The 17,885-nt window shown below is 63.1% G+C and overlaps 6 protein-coding genes and 1 non-coding gene across 7 annotated transcripts; 4 read left to right on the top strand and 3 right to left on the bottom strand.

Annotated features, from left to right (window-relative positions):
• Positions 1-1,377: 1,377 nt before the first annotated feature.
• Q8F55_008608 (uncharacterized protein) lies at positions 1,378-1,756 on the top strand (the record flags this gene model as incomplete). The annotated part of the gene is made up of 2 exons (XM_069356998.1): positions 1,378-1,702; positions 1,740-1,756. 2 exons carry the CDS (start codon positions 1,378-1,380, stop codon positions 1,754-1,756), a joined length of 342 nt encoding a protein of 113 aa, XP_069204935.1.
• Positions 1,757-3,312: 1,556 nt separating this feature from the next.
• On the top strand, positions 3,313-3,751 carry Q8F55_008609 (uncharacterized protein; the record flags this gene model as incomplete). The annotated part of the gene is made up of 2 exons (XM_069356999.1): positions 3,313-3,628; positions 3,678-3,751. The coding sequence occupies 2 exons, from the start codon at positions 3,313-3,315 to the stop codon at positions 3,749-3,751; spliced, it is 390 nt and encodes a 129-aa protein (XP_069204936.1).
• A 2,588-nt stretch (positions 3,752-6,339) lies between these two features.
• Q8F55_008610 (uncharacterized protein) lies at positions 6,340-7,781 on the top strand (the record flags this gene model as incomplete). The annotated part of the gene is made up of 2 exons (XM_069357000.1): positions 6,340-6,409; positions 6,460-7,781. 2 exons carry the CDS (start codon positions 6,340-6,342, stop codon positions 7,779-7,781), a joined length of 1,392 nt encoding a protein of 463 aa, XP_069204937.1.
• A 140-nt stretch (positions 7,782-7,921) lies between these two features.
• On the bottom strand, positions 7,922-9,164 carry PMU1_3 (putative phosphoglycerate mutase pmu1; the record flags this gene model as incomplete). The annotated part of the gene is made up of 3 exons (XM_069357001.1): positions 7,922-8,409; positions 8,445-8,526; positions 8,568-9,164. The coding sequence occupies 3 exons, from the start codon at positions 9,162-9,164 to the stop codon at positions 7,922-7,924; spliced, it is 1,167 nt and encodes a 388-aa protein (XP_069204938.1).
• Positions 9,165-9,964: 800 nt separating this feature from the next.
• Positions 9,965-10,056, bottom strand: Q8F55_008612. The gene has a single exon. It is a non-coding gene; the product is annotated as a tRNA-Leu (tRNA).
• A 201-nt stretch (positions 10,057-10,257) lies between these two features.
• On the bottom strand, positions 10,258-11,348 carry Q8F55_008613 (uncharacterized protein; the record flags this gene model as incomplete). The annotated part of the gene is made up of 2 exons (XM_069357002.1): positions 10,258-10,949; positions 10,982-11,348. 2 exons carry the CDS (start codon positions 11,346-11,348, stop codon positions 10,258-10,260), a joined length of 1,059 nt encoding a protein of 352 aa, XP_069204939.1.
• A 3,053-nt stretch (positions 11,349-14,401) lies between these two features.
• Q8F55_008614 (uncharacterized protein) lies at positions 14,402-17,136 on the top strand (the record flags this gene model as incomplete). The annotated part of the gene is made up of 3 exons (XM_069357003.1): positions 14,402-17,025; positions 17,064-17,075; positions 17,133-17,136. 3 exons carry the CDS (start codon positions 14,402-14,404, stop codon positions 17,134-17,136), a joined length of 2,640 nt encoding a protein of 879 aa, XP_069204940.1.
• Between the last annotated feature and the right edge of the window lie 749 nt (positions 17,137-17,885).

The raw sequence follows: 17,885 nt of genomic DNA on the forward strand, positions 1-17,885 counted from the left end.
AGATGTGGGTGAGTGGGTGAGTGGCGTTGAGCCTTGTCCCCGTTGTACTTTTGAAGTAGCTCGTGAATGCACCGCCATGCGGCCAAGTTTGTCGGTCGGTGGAATGCCAAGCCAAATATCGGCAGCTCATGTGATTGACGCGGCGGCTCTTGCTGCTGCGCAAGGACCAAACAATCGTCGTCATCCGCACCCAAGGAACCGGAACCCTCTGCGGTTGTCGGCAACATGCATGCTGCGCGCGTCGTGACTGGTCAGACTGTGCTACACCGACCCCTGGCGGAAGTTGGGAACACCATGCACACCCAACGGGTCGCGGAGCGATGCAGCGCGGCTCGTGGCATCCACCCGCACGGGCCATATTGGCCGCGGGGCGGGGGGGGGGGCAGTCTCTGGCCTGTGTGTCTATCCCGCGCCGCCGTTGAACTCGGAGTCTCTCACAACCCCTCAGCTTCTGAAGGCAGACGCGCCAACTCGTCGCTGTCGCCGCTGCCAGGGCGGCCGCTCAAAGTGCCTACGAATTGCTGACCGTGAACAAGGTACGGGCACCGAACCTTGAGGCAAACGAAGCACCGGGAAGCTTGAGTGCTCAGTGTTGTAGTAACAGCGGAAGTGCCGCGCAGCAACGGAAACTCCTGACGCTGTGCACTTGTAGCTGCCCACTTTACTAGCGCAGTGAGTCGAGGTGGAGCATGCTGCATGCTGAGGTGCCTCTCACGTAGCCGGCGACCAAACTGTTCTACCCTTGCCCTTGCGCAGTGTTTGGAGCCGAGGTTACAATGAAAGAATGGCACTAGTTCTGAAGCCATTCATTAGCAGACTTCGATAACGCAGCGTCGAGGCTGTCGAAAGGGGCATGGCCGCATCGATTGTCTCGGTTTGCCTGCGTTTGGCCTGTGTTGTCCTGGCATAGTGGCATTTAGCCAAGTTTCATCGTCAATGTGTTTATCGGGCAACTCGTTTTCCATTCCAGTGACTGTGTCGCAAAGACGGCCACAGTGGTGACTCCTTGGCCGGCGCACCCTCGCCTCAACGATGTAAACAACACGAGGCTCGTCTCTTCAGCATTACAGCAGCGCCGGTCTCAACCTCTGACCGAAGGAGCTGCCCAGCAATTAAGATAATGTTTGTGCTGCCATGATCGGTCATTTACTACGTCTCTAGTGGCTGGACTAGGCAACTCAGGCCACAAACCATTTCGAGACACTGGATGCCACGACCGTTTAGTTGCAACTAAGTCGCCATACTATGCCCTGCACGGCGGCCACCAGCCTGCAACGCAGTAAGCAGCGTTTGGCTCGGTGCAGCCCTCGAACTGGGCAGGCGTAGGTGAGTATAAGAGAGGACGGCCTGCCTGTGCAGTCTATCACAACCGCCACCATGAGAATAGCAACACTCCTCGCCACCGTCACCCTCGCCAGCTCCGTCCTCGGCGCTCCAACCCCCGCCACCTCGCCCAACCGCCGCGGAAAAATCGACGACTACCTCGAGTGCAGCGCGTCCTGGGACCTGGCGCGGATCAGCGCCTGCGCCGACGAGTGCACCAAATGGGCGGGAGAAGCGCCTGCGGCCACCGACGCGTGGAGCTGGCTCGGCTGGGTCAGCTTCTGGAAGCGCGGAAGCCCCTCGCCACGTGCAGCGCTCAGGCTCAGCGTGTGCCGCCGCCTCCGGGCCCAGGCGCTCCAGCTCGAGCAGCTTGACGACAGTGCGTATCCGGCCTTGTGACCCAGCTGACGGCCCAGTGGCGTATATCGACTAGGCCCACGCTGCCGTCATGGCGATAGTCCCCCGACGGCCGGCGGAGGGCAAGAGGTACATACTGTAGACACCCCCGAAGTGGGCGCCGCCCCCTGTTGTAAGAGACGATGTATGTGGGCGGTTGAGAGGACGAGCATCCGGGCCCCTGTTCCCTGCCAAGGGACATACGCACTCAGCGTAGGTCGTGTCTGTTCCCGCCCCGACGGCCAGCTGCCACTCCACAATCATTGGGCGGGACTGGCAAGGTCCCACTACACACGGCACCCGCGGTTGTGCCTGTAACCATGGTAAAGCGAAACAAGGATAATCCAGACATACTTACATCGTCTAGGCGGTAACCCTGCCACCGACTGCACAGCAGAGGTCCCACCCAGACACCTGCGTGTGCTCATGCACGGTACGACGCGCACACGTCCCGGCTCGGTCCATGTTCGTCTCCTACAGCTTCTCAAGCCACACTCTGAGCGTGTTCTTAGGTGACGACCTGACGCTACATACCTGCTGCATTTCCCAGGCGCGAGCATTTACACGCTCCACATAGCTTCGAGGCTCGGACGAAGATATAAGGAGGTTACTTGCCACTGCGTCTCCTTCCCATCAGCTCACCACTTCGTAACTCCAACAGCACCCACAGAGCAGCAATATGCGCCTCGCCACTATTGTCACCGCCATTACCCTTGTCCTGCCTGCCCTCGCAGCTCCGGCAGCCCAACCGGATGTCGCCGAGACCCTTGAAACTAGGTGGTGGGACGACGCGTACTTCCAGCAATGTCTCTGGCGCACGGACGCGGAATCGGTCGCGCGCTGTGCTGCCGAATGCTGGGCCGCTCTCCGCCAATTCGAAGAGGTTAATGTGGGAGGCGGTGGGAGGGTAGGAGTTAGGGGTGAAGGTTGGCCGCCGGCCTCAAGCAGGAAGCTGTGTCGTCAGATTGCGCAGAGGGCTGACCGTATTCGCCGACGTAGGTGAGCCGATGTTGCTCCAGCTAATCACACAGCCGGCAAGTAGCCACATCCCAGAACTTCCCAGAGTCTCAATTCAGCGAGAGTATCCTTGGTTTCTGTAGAAAGAAGACATGCAGTTTGTTCGTTCGGCGGTCCCCCCACCCCCCCCACCCCCCACCGACCCTGCGATACTGGTCATTACACGGGTACATCACTTGGGGTGACGTGGTGTGGGACGCGACCGACAATAGTTGGGCACCGGCCAAGGGCTGCTTGCACACCGCGGAGAGCACAACCTATGCCAACCCCTTGCTTGCGCGTTTCCACTCCCTGTCTGCCCACCTGGGCCGAGTCCTAGTACAGTACGTGTGTCCATTATGCACAAGGGTAGCGGAGTTTTACTTGATTCCTTTACGCGCCGCGTACCTGGAGGTGGTTTCACCAACCTCTCAAGCTGCACTGGGGAGGTGCACGTCGCCCGGATTCTAGGTGTATGCTGGGTATCTGCAGGCACGAGCATACGCTCCACTCAGCCTGGGTGCATATAAGCAGGACATGTGTGGCTCTTTTCCCCTTCCCACTTGCCAGCTCCAGCCGCACGCCAATGACGACGACATGCGCCTCCTCGCCACCATTATCACCGCCCTCGCCCTCTTCCTGCCCGCCCTCGCGGCAGTCATAGCTGAGAGGGATGGCCCCGAAGCCCTCGAACCCAGGCGGCGCGATAAAAGAACGTATCTGGACAGAACGTACTTCATGGACTGTCTCAACCGCGACAGCACCGGAGCGGTCGAGCGCTGCTACTTTGAATGCCAGGCCATGGCCCGCCATTACCCAGAGGGCGGGTGGTTCGAGGGCTTGAACGTCGTCCTCGGACCCGACCAGTTCATGTGTAATCGGATTGCCGAGAAGGCGCGCCGTATGCGGAAACGTACGTTGCTTGATACTGCAGTACTGGATCCAACCTAACATTTCTACAGCAGGCGAGCCATTAAGGATCCCGGACGAGCTGCCCGTGGTCCACATTCGGCCAGAGCAGCGCCGTCTTCTGTAGGAAGCGAGGACGGCGTCGATCGTCGATCGTTTTTGTAGACCCACCCTCCACCTTGCCGGGCATTTAGTTCACGGCACTTGCGTGGAGCAGGGATGTGGGACGCCGCGGCTAATAAGTTGGGTACTCCGACTGTCACCTAGCCGACCTGTCTCAAAGCCCGCAGAGGAGGTTAGACACTGCGCTCTTGTGACCGGTAAGGCTGCACGCCGAAGGCGCGTGCGAGCCAGCGCGTCGAGACAATCGCCCAGCCGCCACCCCACATCGAGCAGCCTGGCCGGGGAGCCGAGGACATGTACCATATGTACTGGAACACAAGTGTAATAGAGTAGACATATGTGCTTCGCCTGGGAGAAGCTTCGTCACGGCTTTCGACGCGTTCCGGAGTCTCTTGAACAGTAGACAGGCGCCAACGAGAAGCTCAGTCTTGGTCAGGAGAGCGACGCTGTTGTTGTCCACCCAGGCCTCAGAGCAGGCCTCAGAGCGCAGATCACGAGCCATTGACGTGTGGTGGCGGACCTTTGTAGGGGCGTGGCAGCCTCGATGACGGGTCTGAGTGTTCTAGGGGGGACTGCAGAAGGAATGAACCTCGCAGCCGGTGATCCGGTGAAGCGCCAACTTGGAGACCATCCTCCGGGGCACGATGGGGCACCAGTGCGTTTGGCCTCCTCGGCCAGACATGGTCGGGGACACTCGACCAAGCCTCACGCATTCCAGTCAGAACAAAGCAGGGGGCCCAGGAGCACCGCGCATGGTGCACCCATCACACGCGACCTCGGCCCACGCCCATCCGGCGGGCAGCCACTTCTTCCACCCCGGACCCCGCCCCCGAGATTGACACCGCGACTCGGTCCACCCATCCGAGGCCGACAGCAGCATGCACTGCCCGGATCAGAGCGTACCGAGTCGGTGTGCAGTGCGGCACTTGATCTTATCGACCGGCGCGGGCGACCGACGAATCGGCGGCGGACCGACGGATCGGGGGTCGCGGGGGCGGGGCCGAGGTTGCGGCGTTGGGCACCGCACTGGGTACCGGGGCCGGCGGGCATGGTTTGGGCTGGGGTATAAGATCAGCGGGGCTGCTGGTACTCTCAGTCCCCTCTTGCTTGTGCGTTCGGCGAGGATTCTCGCGGCGGTACGCTGCGTCAGTATCGTCAGTTGACCACTTTCGCTATATGTGGTCACCATCGCCTGCGCCCGCCCGACTGACTCCAATACCTCACTTCCTTCTTACCTCTACCCACAGGATGATTCAGCGAGTCCGAACACGCAAGATGGACGCAATAGTCTTTGCGAGCATCCTCCCACAGTTCCAGTTGTAAGTATGTACGTTCCCCGCGACCAAGTTCTCCATGCTGTCCCTCCTCCACTCCCCCCCCACCCGCCTCCTCGACCCGCACTGACATGCCCAGCCCCGCCCCCACTCAACCCGCCGACTATGGCCCGACCACCCCGGCCTTCTACAAGTCGGCGAGCATGACACCCCCACCCACACCCTGTCCTCTACCCCGCCCATCCTGCCATGCACGACGGGCCTCCCCTCCCGACATCACGGCCTGCCCGCGCCATCAGCAACATCACCCTCCACCTCCCACCCCCTTGTCTTGGCCTGACCCGCGTCAACCGCTCCTCAGCGCGATATCTCGGGCGGCCCGGCGCCGCACTGGCATGGAGAAGCAGGCGGATTCGGGCCCACCGGAATGTCGATTCCGCCCGTCATCGTCGTCGCCGTCACCAACCCGGCGTCCCCGCCGCTTCCCCTCGTCGCGCTGCTCAGCCCACAGCCGCCGGGTCACGAGCACACGCCCAACCCACACCGATACATCGGCGCGGTTGCTGTTGGCACGCCCAGCCGACGCTTGTTGGCGATGTTCCCCACAGATATGCCCAGTTCGGGTGTGCGAGAGTGACGTGCGGAATGCTGCCGATTTATCGGCGCTTGGCCTTGCTCTATTGGCGCGCGCCGAGCCCGCGTTGCCGAGCGGGGCCGCCCGCCCCCCCCCCGCGCTCCCCCGCCCCCCACGCTCCCCCGCGTACTTGGGAACGCTCGCCAGCTGACCTGCACGCGCACGCAAGCCACCCCCTTGTGTGCCGGCCGCGCAGGACACCGGCGGCGCGCGGCAGGCTCGGTTGTCGGCGGGGTCGTGGTGATTGGGCGGCTTGTGGCCCGCTAGCTAGCCGAACTGATGCCGCCGTCGTTCCTCGCTTGCCTTGCTATTCTCTGCGCAGTGCCTCGGCGCAAACGAAACACGGCTACTCAGACCACCATGGTCGTCAGTGGCGCAGGGCCAAGGCCCACCACGACGCATGCCGGCACAAGTGTGCGCTGCTACCACCCGGAGCTCGCATTGACACGCCGTTCCTAGCCCCCCCCCCCCACCCCGCGTCGTTGGCAACCGCTCCCGAACAGGGCACGAGCGAGCCTCGACACACCAGTTTATCGGCATTCTCCATGGGGCAAACAACGTCTGCACGAGGTATTTAAGGTCGAGGAGGTGGGGCAGCTATCTCGCCATCAAGTCGCGCAGCTGCAGCACCCCCCACCTCGCCCCCGCACCACTCCCCAGCTCAACCCCGCACACACGCTCACGATGCCAGGCGGCGCAGCGGCTCCCATGTCGGGCAACGTGTTCAAGGAGGGCCTGTTCCCCCGGCACTACCGTGAGTGCGATGCCGGCGGCACCGCGCCAGATCCCCACTGACGCACCCAGTCGTCGCGTTCGTCCTCGTCACATCCCTCTTCTTCCTCTGGGGATTCGCGTACGGCCTACTCGACGTTCTCAACAGCCACTTCCGCGACACGCTGCACATCACCACCCTCCAGTCGACCGGCCTCCAGGTCGCCTACTTTGGTTGGGGCTACTTTGCCTTCTCCCCCGTCGCGGGCGAGGTGATGCGTCGCAAGGGCTACAAGTTCACCATCCTCATGGGCCTGTTCTTCTACTCGCTCGGAGCGGTCATGTTCTGGCCATGCGCAAAGTTTGCCGACTCTTCGCCAAACAAGCATGCCGTGTTCGGCGGCTTCGTCATCTGCACTGGCGTCACGGCCATGGGGCTGGCGTCGCTCGAGGTCGCGGCCAACTCGTACATTGCCGTCATGCCGCCCGTGAGCGTGTCGTCTCTGCGCCTCCAGTTGTCGCAGGCGTTTAACGGTGTCGCATCCTTCGCCGGCCCGCTCATCGCCTCCAAGTACTTCTTCTCTGGAAAGAACGCAGGCACCAACACCAACGTGCAGTGGGTATACCTCGCGGTGGCCGGCATGGGCGCCCTCATTGCCGTCTTGTTTGTGTTTGTCAAGCTCCCCGAGGTCTCCGAGGCCGATCTCTTCGAGCAACAGGAGGACACGGGCGTGCGCAAGCCGCTGTGGAAGGAGCACCGCGCTACCACCGGCGCCATCGCCCAGTTCCTCTACGTCGGCGCACAGGTGACGATCGGCGCCTTCTTCCTGTTCTACGTCAAGGCGAACGCCGGCATCGACCATGCGCGCGGCGCCCAGCTTCTGTCCTACGCCCTCATCATGTTCACGGTCGCACGCTTCATCTCGGCCGCGCTGCTGTCGGTCGTCGCCGCGCCCGTCCTGCTCGGCATCTACGCCATCCTCGCGACGATCTGCACGATCCTCATCGCCACGCTGCACGGCAACGGCGGCGTGGCCATGATCATGCTCGTCATGTTCTTCGAGTCGATCATGTACCCCGTCATCTTTACGCTCGCGACCAAAGACCTCGGCTTCAACACGCGCCGTGCCGCGGCAATGGTCGTCATGGGTGTGTCGGGCGGCGCCGTCTTCCCGCCTATCCAAGGCGCCATCAACGACAGATACGGCACGCGCGTATCGTTCTGGCTCGTCGTCCCGTGCTTCGTCTACATTGCCATCTGGGCGCTGTACATCTGGAACGAGGACGGGCGGTACTTCTCGCCGCTGCAGCAGCGCAAGGACGAGCGCGCGTGGGACGAGAACAGTGTGACGAACGAGGACGAGAAGGGGCAGGTTGTCGCGGTCGAGGACGCGGGGAAGGCGGGCAAGTGGTAGTAGGGACGCGGGGAGGGCAGGCAATGGTAGTAGAGGTGTATAGTTGTTCATGCTAGGTGGGCTAAGCCCTTGGTCTTTTGTCACGACTTCGGTCTTGGTCTTTCACTATCACACTGAGCCCCAGATTCTCGTTGTCAAGCCTACGCGCCAGTGGGCTTGGCCTCGGCCGGCGCCGTCGGGCCAGTGACTGGCTGAGTGAGGCACCCGGTGACCGGGAAGCTGGTGATGACGCTCGGGGCGGCCGTGCAAGCGGGGTACCACGTCGGCGCGACGGTGACAGTGGCCGGCGCCTTGACCTTGGTCGTCGGGTCGGCCGTGCAGATGGGCGCGGTGTAGGACGCGCCGCCGGTGATGTGGCTGAACGTGGCGGTGGGGTAGGACACGGCCTTGATCACGACCGGCACGAAGCCGCCGACCTGGATCTGGAGCGGGCGGTGTCCGACGGCCTTGAAAAACGCATTAATGACGCCCGAGTGCGCCGTGACGCTGACAAACGTGCTGGCGTCGTTGGCAAACAGCTCGCCCACGGCCAGGCGGATCCGGCGCGCCTGCTGCGCGTGGCTCTCCTGGAACACGTCGTCCCAGAGCGGGTCGTGCTCGGTGAAGCTGTTCTCGAACGTGAACTGGGCTGGGGGGTTAGCGCCGCAGGCAGCGCTCACGCACGGTACGTCTGCGCCAGGACGGTGCGGTTGGAGCGCTCGTCGCAGGTGTGCAGGCCGATCATCTCGCGCCAGGCCTCTTTGAACTGGGTGTGGCGTCAGCTGGCTCCCCTTGCTGCCCACTCACGATGGGCTTGACACCCTTGCTGAGCAGGATGTCGTCCCACGTCAGCTGGAGCGTGCTCGCCGCGCGCCGGAACGGGCTGGAGTACAGCACCTGGGGGAGCGGGATGCCGTCGCGAATCTGCGCCTTCCACCCCGCGTTGGCGGCGCGCGCCTGGTCCTCGCCCAGGGGCGTGAGCACAGCGTCCCCCCACGTCATGTTGCCGTCGCCGTACTGCAGGGACCAGTAGCAGTTCCACGCGTCCGAGCCGTAGATGTGCTCGGCGACGTTGTGGTACCCCTCGCCGTGGCGCGCGACGTAGAACACCTTGTAGGTGGTGTGCGCGTCGGCTTTTTTGTTGAGGTCGGTGATGTGCTTCGTGAACTTCTTCCACCTATCCTTGCTCTTGTCAAGCAGGCCAAAGCTGTCCTGCATAAGGTCGTAGCCCGTCGCGTTGAACGCCGGGTCGTCCTGCACGAACAGCCCGTCCACGACCGTGTAGTTGCTCGGGGCTAGCGTCATGCCGTGGTACTTGTCCTTTTGGGCGCCGCGCGCAAACAGGTCGGCGTACGGCGACGCCGCGGCGAGGGGGAGGAGGAGGAGCGCGGTGGAGGCGAGCATTGTGGGTTGTGGCTGCGGCTGCGTCTGCCTCGTCCATCCCCGCGCCTTAAGAGCTCGTCGGGGCCACCTTCCTCCTGGCCCCCTCATCGTCCAGTCGGAGAGCCGGGCCGAATCCGGCTCCCCACGGCTCCCCTCCCCACTTCATCCTCCATCCTCCAAGACCACTGCGCAGCTCACTTCTCGTCAACCAACTCCTCGCCGAGTCACCGGCTCATCGGCCCCCACCCCGCTTCCTGATCTAACCAAACCTACCCCACCGGCCCTACCCCACCGCGCCCCGCCAACTCCGCGATCGGTCCGCGCGGGGGTGGCAGCGCGCCCCGCCTCGCCCCGCCTCGGAAGGGTGGCTGGTCCGCCTTCGCCTCGCCAAGCTGGATCCGAGCCAAATCCAGCCAGTGGCCGACTGCTCGCAACACACCCGCCCGCGGCAATCAGCATTAGACGGCTCGCGCGAGCAGCTTATTTTCCAGGGCCGGCCTATCGGCCCTGCCAAGGCGCGATTGGTCATTTCACAGCGTTGGCAGCGTTGCGAACGGCAATACTGCTGCGCGAGAACGGGAATACCGGTGTCAGTGGTTCGTGAGACGCATGGGCTGCGGCGCAGCGCTCTTGAAACGGAAAGGGTGGGAGGGAGGGAGTTGCTGAGGGAGAGGCGACGGTCACCCAGCGCGACTTGTGGCGCCACCAACGGAGGCAGATCCGACAAACTTTCGCCCTCAACCTCGCCCCCGCCGTCGTCCTCGCCCTCGCCCTCCTCTGCAGGTCAAAAACGAATCGGTTGGAGGAAGTGAATCCTCGCTTGACGAGAGTGGGATTCGAACCCACGTCCGAAGACTGCGGATATGCAATGCACACCTTAACACAGCGCCTTAGACCGCTCGGCCATCTCGCCGATCACGTGATGGGGCGGCGGTGTATGGTGATCGGCGTGCGCGCCGTGTGTGGATCGGCGCGATGTGTGGTGGGGCGGGCTGCGTGACGAAGAGGGCCGGTGGGAGCTGCAGCGGTTTGGCGGAGATGAGACCGGAGTTAACGAGTCAGCGCCGTGCCCCTTGCCCCCCGCCATGCCATATTGTACATTCGCCCCTGCCGCCTACTCGTCGCCCTCGGCATCGTAGTCCTCGACCTTGCTGACCAGCCCCTTGGCCTCGGCCTGGTCCAGCACGAGGCTCGCAATCGCCACGTCCTGCACACCAAGGCCGACGCTCTTGAACACGGAGATATCGGACTTGTCAAAGCGGCTCAGCTCGGCCTTGGCCGCGTCCGAGCCCGTGACGACCGCACCAATCTCGATGAGCTTGTCCGCCGGCACATTCTGCAGCTCGCCCGCCTCGTGGCCGCACGCCTCCTGCGAGTCGACGAGGATGACGCCCGCGCGCTGGATGAGCGCGTCCTCGACCTCGCGCATCTCGGGCTTGTACGAGCCCACGAGCACAATGTGCGCGCCCGCCTTGACGTCCTTGGCCGCGAAGAGCGCCTTGGTCGACGACGTCATGGTCACGATGATGTCTGCGCCCGCGATCGCGGCCGAGAGATCAAACTCCTCGTCGGGGTAGCTCGCGATGCCCTCGGACACGGCAACGGCGGGGAAGAGCTTTGTGAGCTTGGCCACGAGGGCCGTGGAGCGCGGCGTCGACCTGCGCGACACGACGACGAGCTCCTTGATGGAAGGGTACGTCTTTGCGAAGAAGAGGGCGTGGGCGTCGGCCTGGCCCCCCGCACCGAAGAGCACGAGGCGCTTCGGCTGCTGGTTCTTCCCGATCGCGCGGTACGAGAGCACCGAGCCTGATGTCAGCGCGGCCTCGGCCCCAACCCACCAGCAGCGTTGCGGAAGGCCGTCAGGCGGCGCGCGTTGATAATGGCCCTGACGCGGCCCGTCACCTCGTCGAGGATTACGGTCGAGCCCGGGAGGCCGTCGCCGCCCTTCTTGGGCACGCTGACAATCTTGATGGACGTCTTGTCGACGGCGCGGGCGGGCATGAAGAGCATGTTCATCTCGGGGCTGCCGAGGACGTGGCGCATGGGTGTCTGGATCGGCGCGACGCCGTCCGGGCCGGGCTTTGTCCCACCCGCAGAGTAGGCGGCAAAGACGTCGGCCTGGCCCTTGATGGCGGCCTCGAGGTCGAGGTCGGCGAGCACAGCGTCGGCCTGCGACCGCGTCATGATGGTGAGGCTCTCTGACATTTTGGCGGGTGTGGGTGTGGGTGTTGGGGGATGCTGGGGGCGCGCTGCCCCACACTGCTGGCCTTTATGACGCTCGGCTCGGCGTCATTGCGGTTATCGCGCGTAGTTGAGTGTCGAGTCGTGTGCTAAGCGCTCGGGCCAAGCCAAGCGCAACCGAGTCAACCGCCAGGCCAGCGAGTTGGCCGCAGGCTGCGTCGCGGAAAAGTGTGGATGGATAGGTCCCGATGTAGGCGTGCGAGGGTAGTCTGAGTCAAAGGCCTGGGATCCTTATCTCAAGCCTACGGCCCCCACGCCTAACTCCGTTACACTCGCTCCGTGCGTTGCGGGAATTCCCGCCGTTACCCTTAAGTGTAACATTGTCTTGTCAGGTTTGAGTAAACGCCATTGTCCCTGTAACGATTCACTGGAGCCAGCCAGAGCCAGCCAGAGCCAGCCAGAGCCAGGCAGAGCCACGTCTAGCCACGTCGAGCCAAGCAGAGCCGACGCCACGACATGACTAGGTGGCACAACAGGTTGTCACTCGCAATGTAGATAGACGGGTACGCACAATGTGGGGGTGAGGTGCATGCTTCAGCACCCGACGGCGACGGCGACTGGCGGATCAACACTACCCGCTAGTAGTAGTGCTCGCGACGCGACCCGCCAGCCAGCCAGCCAGCCCACCCACCCACCGACTGCTTCAGGACACGACTACGACTCTAATTGAATTGCGGCCTGCCTCCTAGTCTGCTTTGAGTGGCTTTCAAGTGGCTCGTACTAGAAAAATACAACAAGGTCGTACACTTGCGCTTGTTGGTAATAGTCGTTTCGGCCGCCCTGAGAAAAACGCGCCTGCCTCTCACGTTTTAAAAGAAGCGCCGACTGCCTGCGTGCCGGCCGTGGCCATTCCTCCCCTGGCCCAGCGAGGCGCCCACACGCGCTACTGGCCGTCAAAGGGGTGGCGTACTACACTTTACGTCAAGGCGACTCGGATGGGCTCAAACCTGTCTCACACGCACGCGTGTGGGCAGGCAGTGGCAGCGCAGCGGGGGCAGAGCTCGAGGGCGTCGCATGGGCGTGGAGACGCGCTGCTTCCGCCGCCAGCCGCCAGCCGCCACCCAATACAGTGGCGGCGCACGTCGAGGTATGCGCGCCGGAGTTGACGACGACGACACGACGACGACCACCACGGGTCTGCCGACGGACGGCGGCGGCAGAGGCACACACGCACGCACGCACGCACGCACGCCTGCCTGTGACGCCAGTGTTGGAGCTGTCGCCGGTGTCTGCTAACGAGGTGCACTGATAGTAGTCGAGTGACTGGAGGCGGTTGCCTGATTATCACGACACCCCGGGATGAAGCGTAAAATACAGGGAAGCGTTCCCATGCAACGACGTGCAGCGGCATAACGAGGGGCCAGGTCGCCGTCCGTTGTAATAGCAAGACAAGGAAAGGCCGGCCAGCGGGCTATAGCTAGGAAGGTCGCGGCGGCGGCGGCGGCGTCAGGGTTGCAAGGCCGACTCGACGACCTAGACCCTGAATATCAAAGGGGCACACGGTGGCGGCGCGTCACAAGAGGGAGCCACGGGGCGTCACGTCACACGTCGACCTCTGCTCTCGCACCGTCACTCGCCACCCACCCACCCTCGCTTCCCTGAGCGCCCGTCGCACTGACCGCCTGACCCACCTCTGCCCGTGCCCCCGTCCACCTTCCCTCTGGCCGTCTCCCCTCTTGCTTCCCTTTTATTACGACCCGTTCTTGCACTCTATCCTCGTCTGCCGTCTCGCATCGCATCCCCTGTCCACCGTAGCGTAGCCGGGCCAGCCAGGCCCTCCCCCCCACCCCTCGCGCTATCGCAGCCAAGGAACCCCCTCGTACAGCTTACTTTGTTGCCCACTTGCCTTCCCTCTGGTCACCCACCCCCCCTTCATCCCTCCCCCCCCTCACAGCTCACAGCCCGCCGTTTCATTACATCGACATTGACACCCACCCACCCTCGCCCCGTCGTCGTCTTCTGCGTCTTCCTCGTTCATCCATTTCCATCTGGCATCGACTCGTCGACGACGGCATACAAGCAAAAACCGGACAAGGACGGCGACGACGACATCCACTCGTCCCTTCCCTGGCTTCGCCGGAATCACCGTGGCCCCACGCTCGCCTCGCCTCGCCTCGCCTTCGCACCGTCCCGCGCGACCACCTTCCTCACTGCTTCCGTCGTCCTCCCTGCGGCCGTTGCCTTGTCCGCCTCCAACGCCGCCGCCGCCAGCCAGCCAGCCAGCGCCAGCCGTTCGCACCTGCCTAACCTTTGACAACTACATTGCGACTGAAGCAGAGCAAGCAAGAATAGTCTTCATAGACGACACACTCTCACACCGACAAGCCGCCTGAAAGCGATCCCCCGTTTCACCGTCTTACTCGGCCTTGCTCGATCACATTGTCCCGCTCGCAACCGACTTTGCATCGTCACCACCTCGACAGTGTACGCTCGAGCACACGGAGCATAGGCGCCGCGCGCCGCTCCTCCTTCACCTGCCCATCGCTGGACGATCCGCACTTGTAAAACGGCAGACGGCAGTGTCGACTAGCCCCTCTCGCCTTGGTTGGACCGATCCCCGAAAGTCAGTCGCCGTTGCGCTGGCATCCGTTCAGCTCGACCTCGATCGCAACCACACTCTGCATCAGCCCCGGGGGCGTTCACACAGCAGCAGATCCAACGCAGGACCGTTGACTTGCTACATCGCTTTTCTTTCACTCGAGACTTTGGCCTAGGTGAGTCTTCGCATCTTCGCATCCCCTCCACCCTTGTGGTCCCTGTTATCCCTATGTCTCCGCCCCCAATTTCTTCCATGCCCAGCGGTCTGTGGGCTCGACGAGTTTGTCACCACTCTCGAGCCGCCTTGAGCGTGGATCAGCTGCGGGCGGGCCTGGAGCCGCGCGCACGCATGGATCTAGATGCACCGTCGGGCGGGTGTAACGATGGCCGCGTCCCGCCTGCCCACTTTCATCCGCGTGCCCATCTGACCGCTGACAAGACAACAGCGCGATATCGTTTCTATCGTGCACCGCGGAACCATGAACGGCGGTGTCATCTTTGAATCAAACGCGCATACCCAGCTCCACCCAGCTCCAGTGCTCAAGCAAGAGCTCATCACCGAGCACTACGCCATCACCGCCAAGCGGCCTTCCAACAAGGACAGGATGAGCCGCCCCGCAAAGGTCAGCACAACCTACGCGGCGGACCCCCAGCAACAGCAGCCGCTCTCATCCCCTTACATGTCCGCTCCCACACACGCTCAGTTCCCTCCGGGCTACCCGGGTGGACTAGCTCCCGGCCCAGGCCCCTTCTACCAGCAACCTCCCCCCGACCAGTTCTACGCCTACCAGCAACAACAACCACCCGTCCCTGGTCCTTCTCGGAGATTGAGTAATCCGGCAGAGTTTCAGCCGGCCCAACCTTCCATGTACCAGGGCGAGCCGGCGGCATCGGCCTACAACCCAACAGCACCCACGTGGGAAACAGCATCGTCATCTTCTCACAAGCGCAAGCGCAGCAACTCGTCGCAAAGAGAAGAGATTAGAACACCGCGCAAGGATTCTCAGTCCTCGTTACCGGATGTCAATGACGGCAGACCGGCGGCCCAAAGATCAGGTAACGCTCCAGGCCAGTCCCAGCTCCCCACGCCACCATCCACCGGAGGCAACTTGTCAACACCTGTCATGGCGACGCGTGCCTTGTTAGACGAGCGGCCGTTAGCGAGGATCGACGAGCGTGAGGCCGCCCACGGTGTCTTCGTCACTGCAACAGAGGACGAAGGGCGCAAGCTGGGTTTAGTGCAGAACTCGAACGGCACCGAAGCTGTCGAGGCTGCGCCCGCCCGCGGTCCACCACGCACGACGACGACAACGGTGCTATCAGTAAACTCGGCCACCGGTGCCGCCTCGGTCGGACGCGACAACGTGCTCCAGTCAGAGTTGGCATGGGTCCACACAACCCCTGCGGCGCCAGGTCGCAAGCCTCCTCCCCCTCCTCGCACCCCAGAACCTCGCACACCCAACTCTGAGACTCGCGCCCTGCCCAACGAGGATGCGGACACGCCTGGCACAAAGGAGACCAAGATCAAGAAGCGCTTATCAGCGTTCAAGTCGACCGTCTCTCCAGGCGCAGAGCCCATGTTCTCCATCCGTCTCGACATGGGCCAAGGGCACCTAAGCCGTGTGGCCCTTCGCAAGGATATGGCCCTTGCGTTCATTGGGTACGACAAGACGACCCAAGTCGTCGAGGAGAGCAGAAGCAAGGACGATGATGGTTGGGCCGCACTTGCCAAGGCCCCCTCGGGATCTCGACCAGTGCGGCCGGAGTGGCCCGACGACGAGGCCCCCTGGAAGATTGGCAGCGGAAACAAGCGTGCTCGCCAGCTCCGGGACGAGAAGGAGCGTACCACACTTCTTCGCCGATACTTCGAGTCGTCCAGTGATGACGAAGAGGAGGAGAAGGCAGAGGCGTCTCCAGCCCACCGCGCCAATGGGGACTCGAAGAGCATCATCCGCGTGAGGCGGCTGCCTGTCCCTGTTGTCCCAGGGCCCGCATCTGGCCCAGACGAGTGGGAAATTAACCCCTCGGACGCCCGCACCGCCCTCGTCAATACCCTCCGCCGTGGTCGCAGGTCGGCAGCTGTTCAGGCCGCTGCTCATGCAGCCCAGAACGCGACCATGCCCACCATCCCCGGTGGGGTGGTCGCCTGTGTTTGCAAGCAGACGACGCCGGCGAACGGGAGCATGATCTCTTGCGCGTCTTGCAAGACCTGGCACCACCTTGCGTGCGTCGGTCTTGAGGAAGTGCAGATTGCCCCCAACTGGGTGTGCGAGCCTTGCGTGATTCAGGCCCGGCGTGCGACCTTCTCGACTCCCAGAGGCAGCGCCAACCGCTTCACTTCAACCGAACGCTCCGCCTCTGCCTTCCGTGGTGACCAGGCACTAGCTCTTGCGCCTTCGCCAATGTTCGCTGGCGAGGCTGTTCGAGCTGCGACGAGCACGGCAGGGTCTGTGCCGGGCACCAGAACACCATTCTCGCCCACTCGCAGCCACCAGCGCGCGCGTGTTCTGTCGTATGGCAACGACCTCTGGGGAGTGTCGAACGAGGAGGGTCCCAGCACACCAGTACCCGCCGCTCGACTCCCCGATAGGTTCTCGACGCCTCGGGCGGATGAGCCGGCGTTTGACGTCAACTCGACGCCATCGCGCCATCTCAGCACCGACCCGCGCATGGCTGGCCAGTTCAACAGCCTGTTCTCCATGACGCCATTGATGGGCCGCTCGAGAAATACAACGAGCATGCTCGTTGGAGGGGACACGCCGACGCCGATGCCAATGGGAGGCCGAGGCCGCAACGCCTCGGGCTTACCACCCTTCTCCGAGGGTGTCAAGGGCCGCCACGAGTTCCTGCAGGGCCTGACGGCCGACAGACGACCTCCGCACACTGATGGGCCGGCGTCACCATTACGCCGGCCTGGTGGCGGCCTCTTAAACCCTCCGCCAGTGTCTCCGTCTCCGTATGGCGGGATTGGGCACGGCCACCGGCGCACATTGAGCGGCACGCTCAGTGGCCCCAAGTTTGGCCAAAGTCAAATGAGGTCGAGCTCGAGAAGTGGTCTGGGCCTGGGCATGGTCACGGACCGGGACGAGGAGGAGGACGACGAGTCGCGGCCGCGTGCGAGGAGCAACGAGTAGGCGGCAGCTGGTGTGAACTGTGAGTGGTCGATGCGGGCAGATTGTGAGCGAGTGTGCGGGGCTGACACGTACTCAGGTAGTTGTAGACCTCGTCATGCTGAAGGTTTCGGCTGTCATTAGTTGTGCTTTGCAACGCGGTCTTGGTATCTTGGTGTGGTTGATGTAGTAGGCGCCGTGCACCGGCAATGTAGTGATTGATTTGGAGACATGCAGTAGCGTATCAGACGGCCGAAGGGGGGAGGGGAGGGAGGGAGGTCGTCAGCTGTGCTGCGAGGTTAGCAGGGGCAGGAGCGTGAACTCACTGAGTGTATGGGTTAGGGTATGGGGGTGGGTGAGGTTGAGTCATGGCGATGGGGAGGGGAACTGTGTGGGTCGTGCGCTGTCAGACGTAGTGGTGGTGGGTGATGGTGGCTGATTGTGAGGGAGGGATGGAAAGAAGCAAGAGACGAGGAGGACACGAGGCGAGGTGCAATGAGTGTGTAAGAGAGAATGGACAAGAAGCCAAGACGATTGAGAGAGTGCTTTTGCGTGAGGGGGGTAGACCAAGTGTGACTGTGAGGAAGAGGATACGACGCGGTCGCGTTCAGACTTGCCCGAGAGGGAGAAGTGTGCGGCGTGCGGGGCGAGAGCGAGTAGGGACGACGCGCGACGCGACGCGACGAGGCGTCATTCAACTGCGGGGCACCGGGTGTTCCGAGGTCGAATACGTGTCATTAGCGGGGGCAATTTTGTCAATTGGAAAATGGGATGCCCAGAATCCCGAAGTGTATGAGTGGGGTCGGCTCTGTCCGCCCGCGGCGGCTGCGTGCGCGCGTCGCCAGTCGTGCCA

The sequence above is a fragment of the Vanrija albida genome (assembly GCF_041260175.1).
Source record: "Vanrija albida strain AlHP1 chromosome Unknown contig_7, whole genome shotgun sequence".
Lineage (NCBI taxonomy): Eukaryota > Fungi > Basidiomycota > Tremellomycetes > Trichosporonales > Trichosporonaceae > Vanrija > Vanrija albida.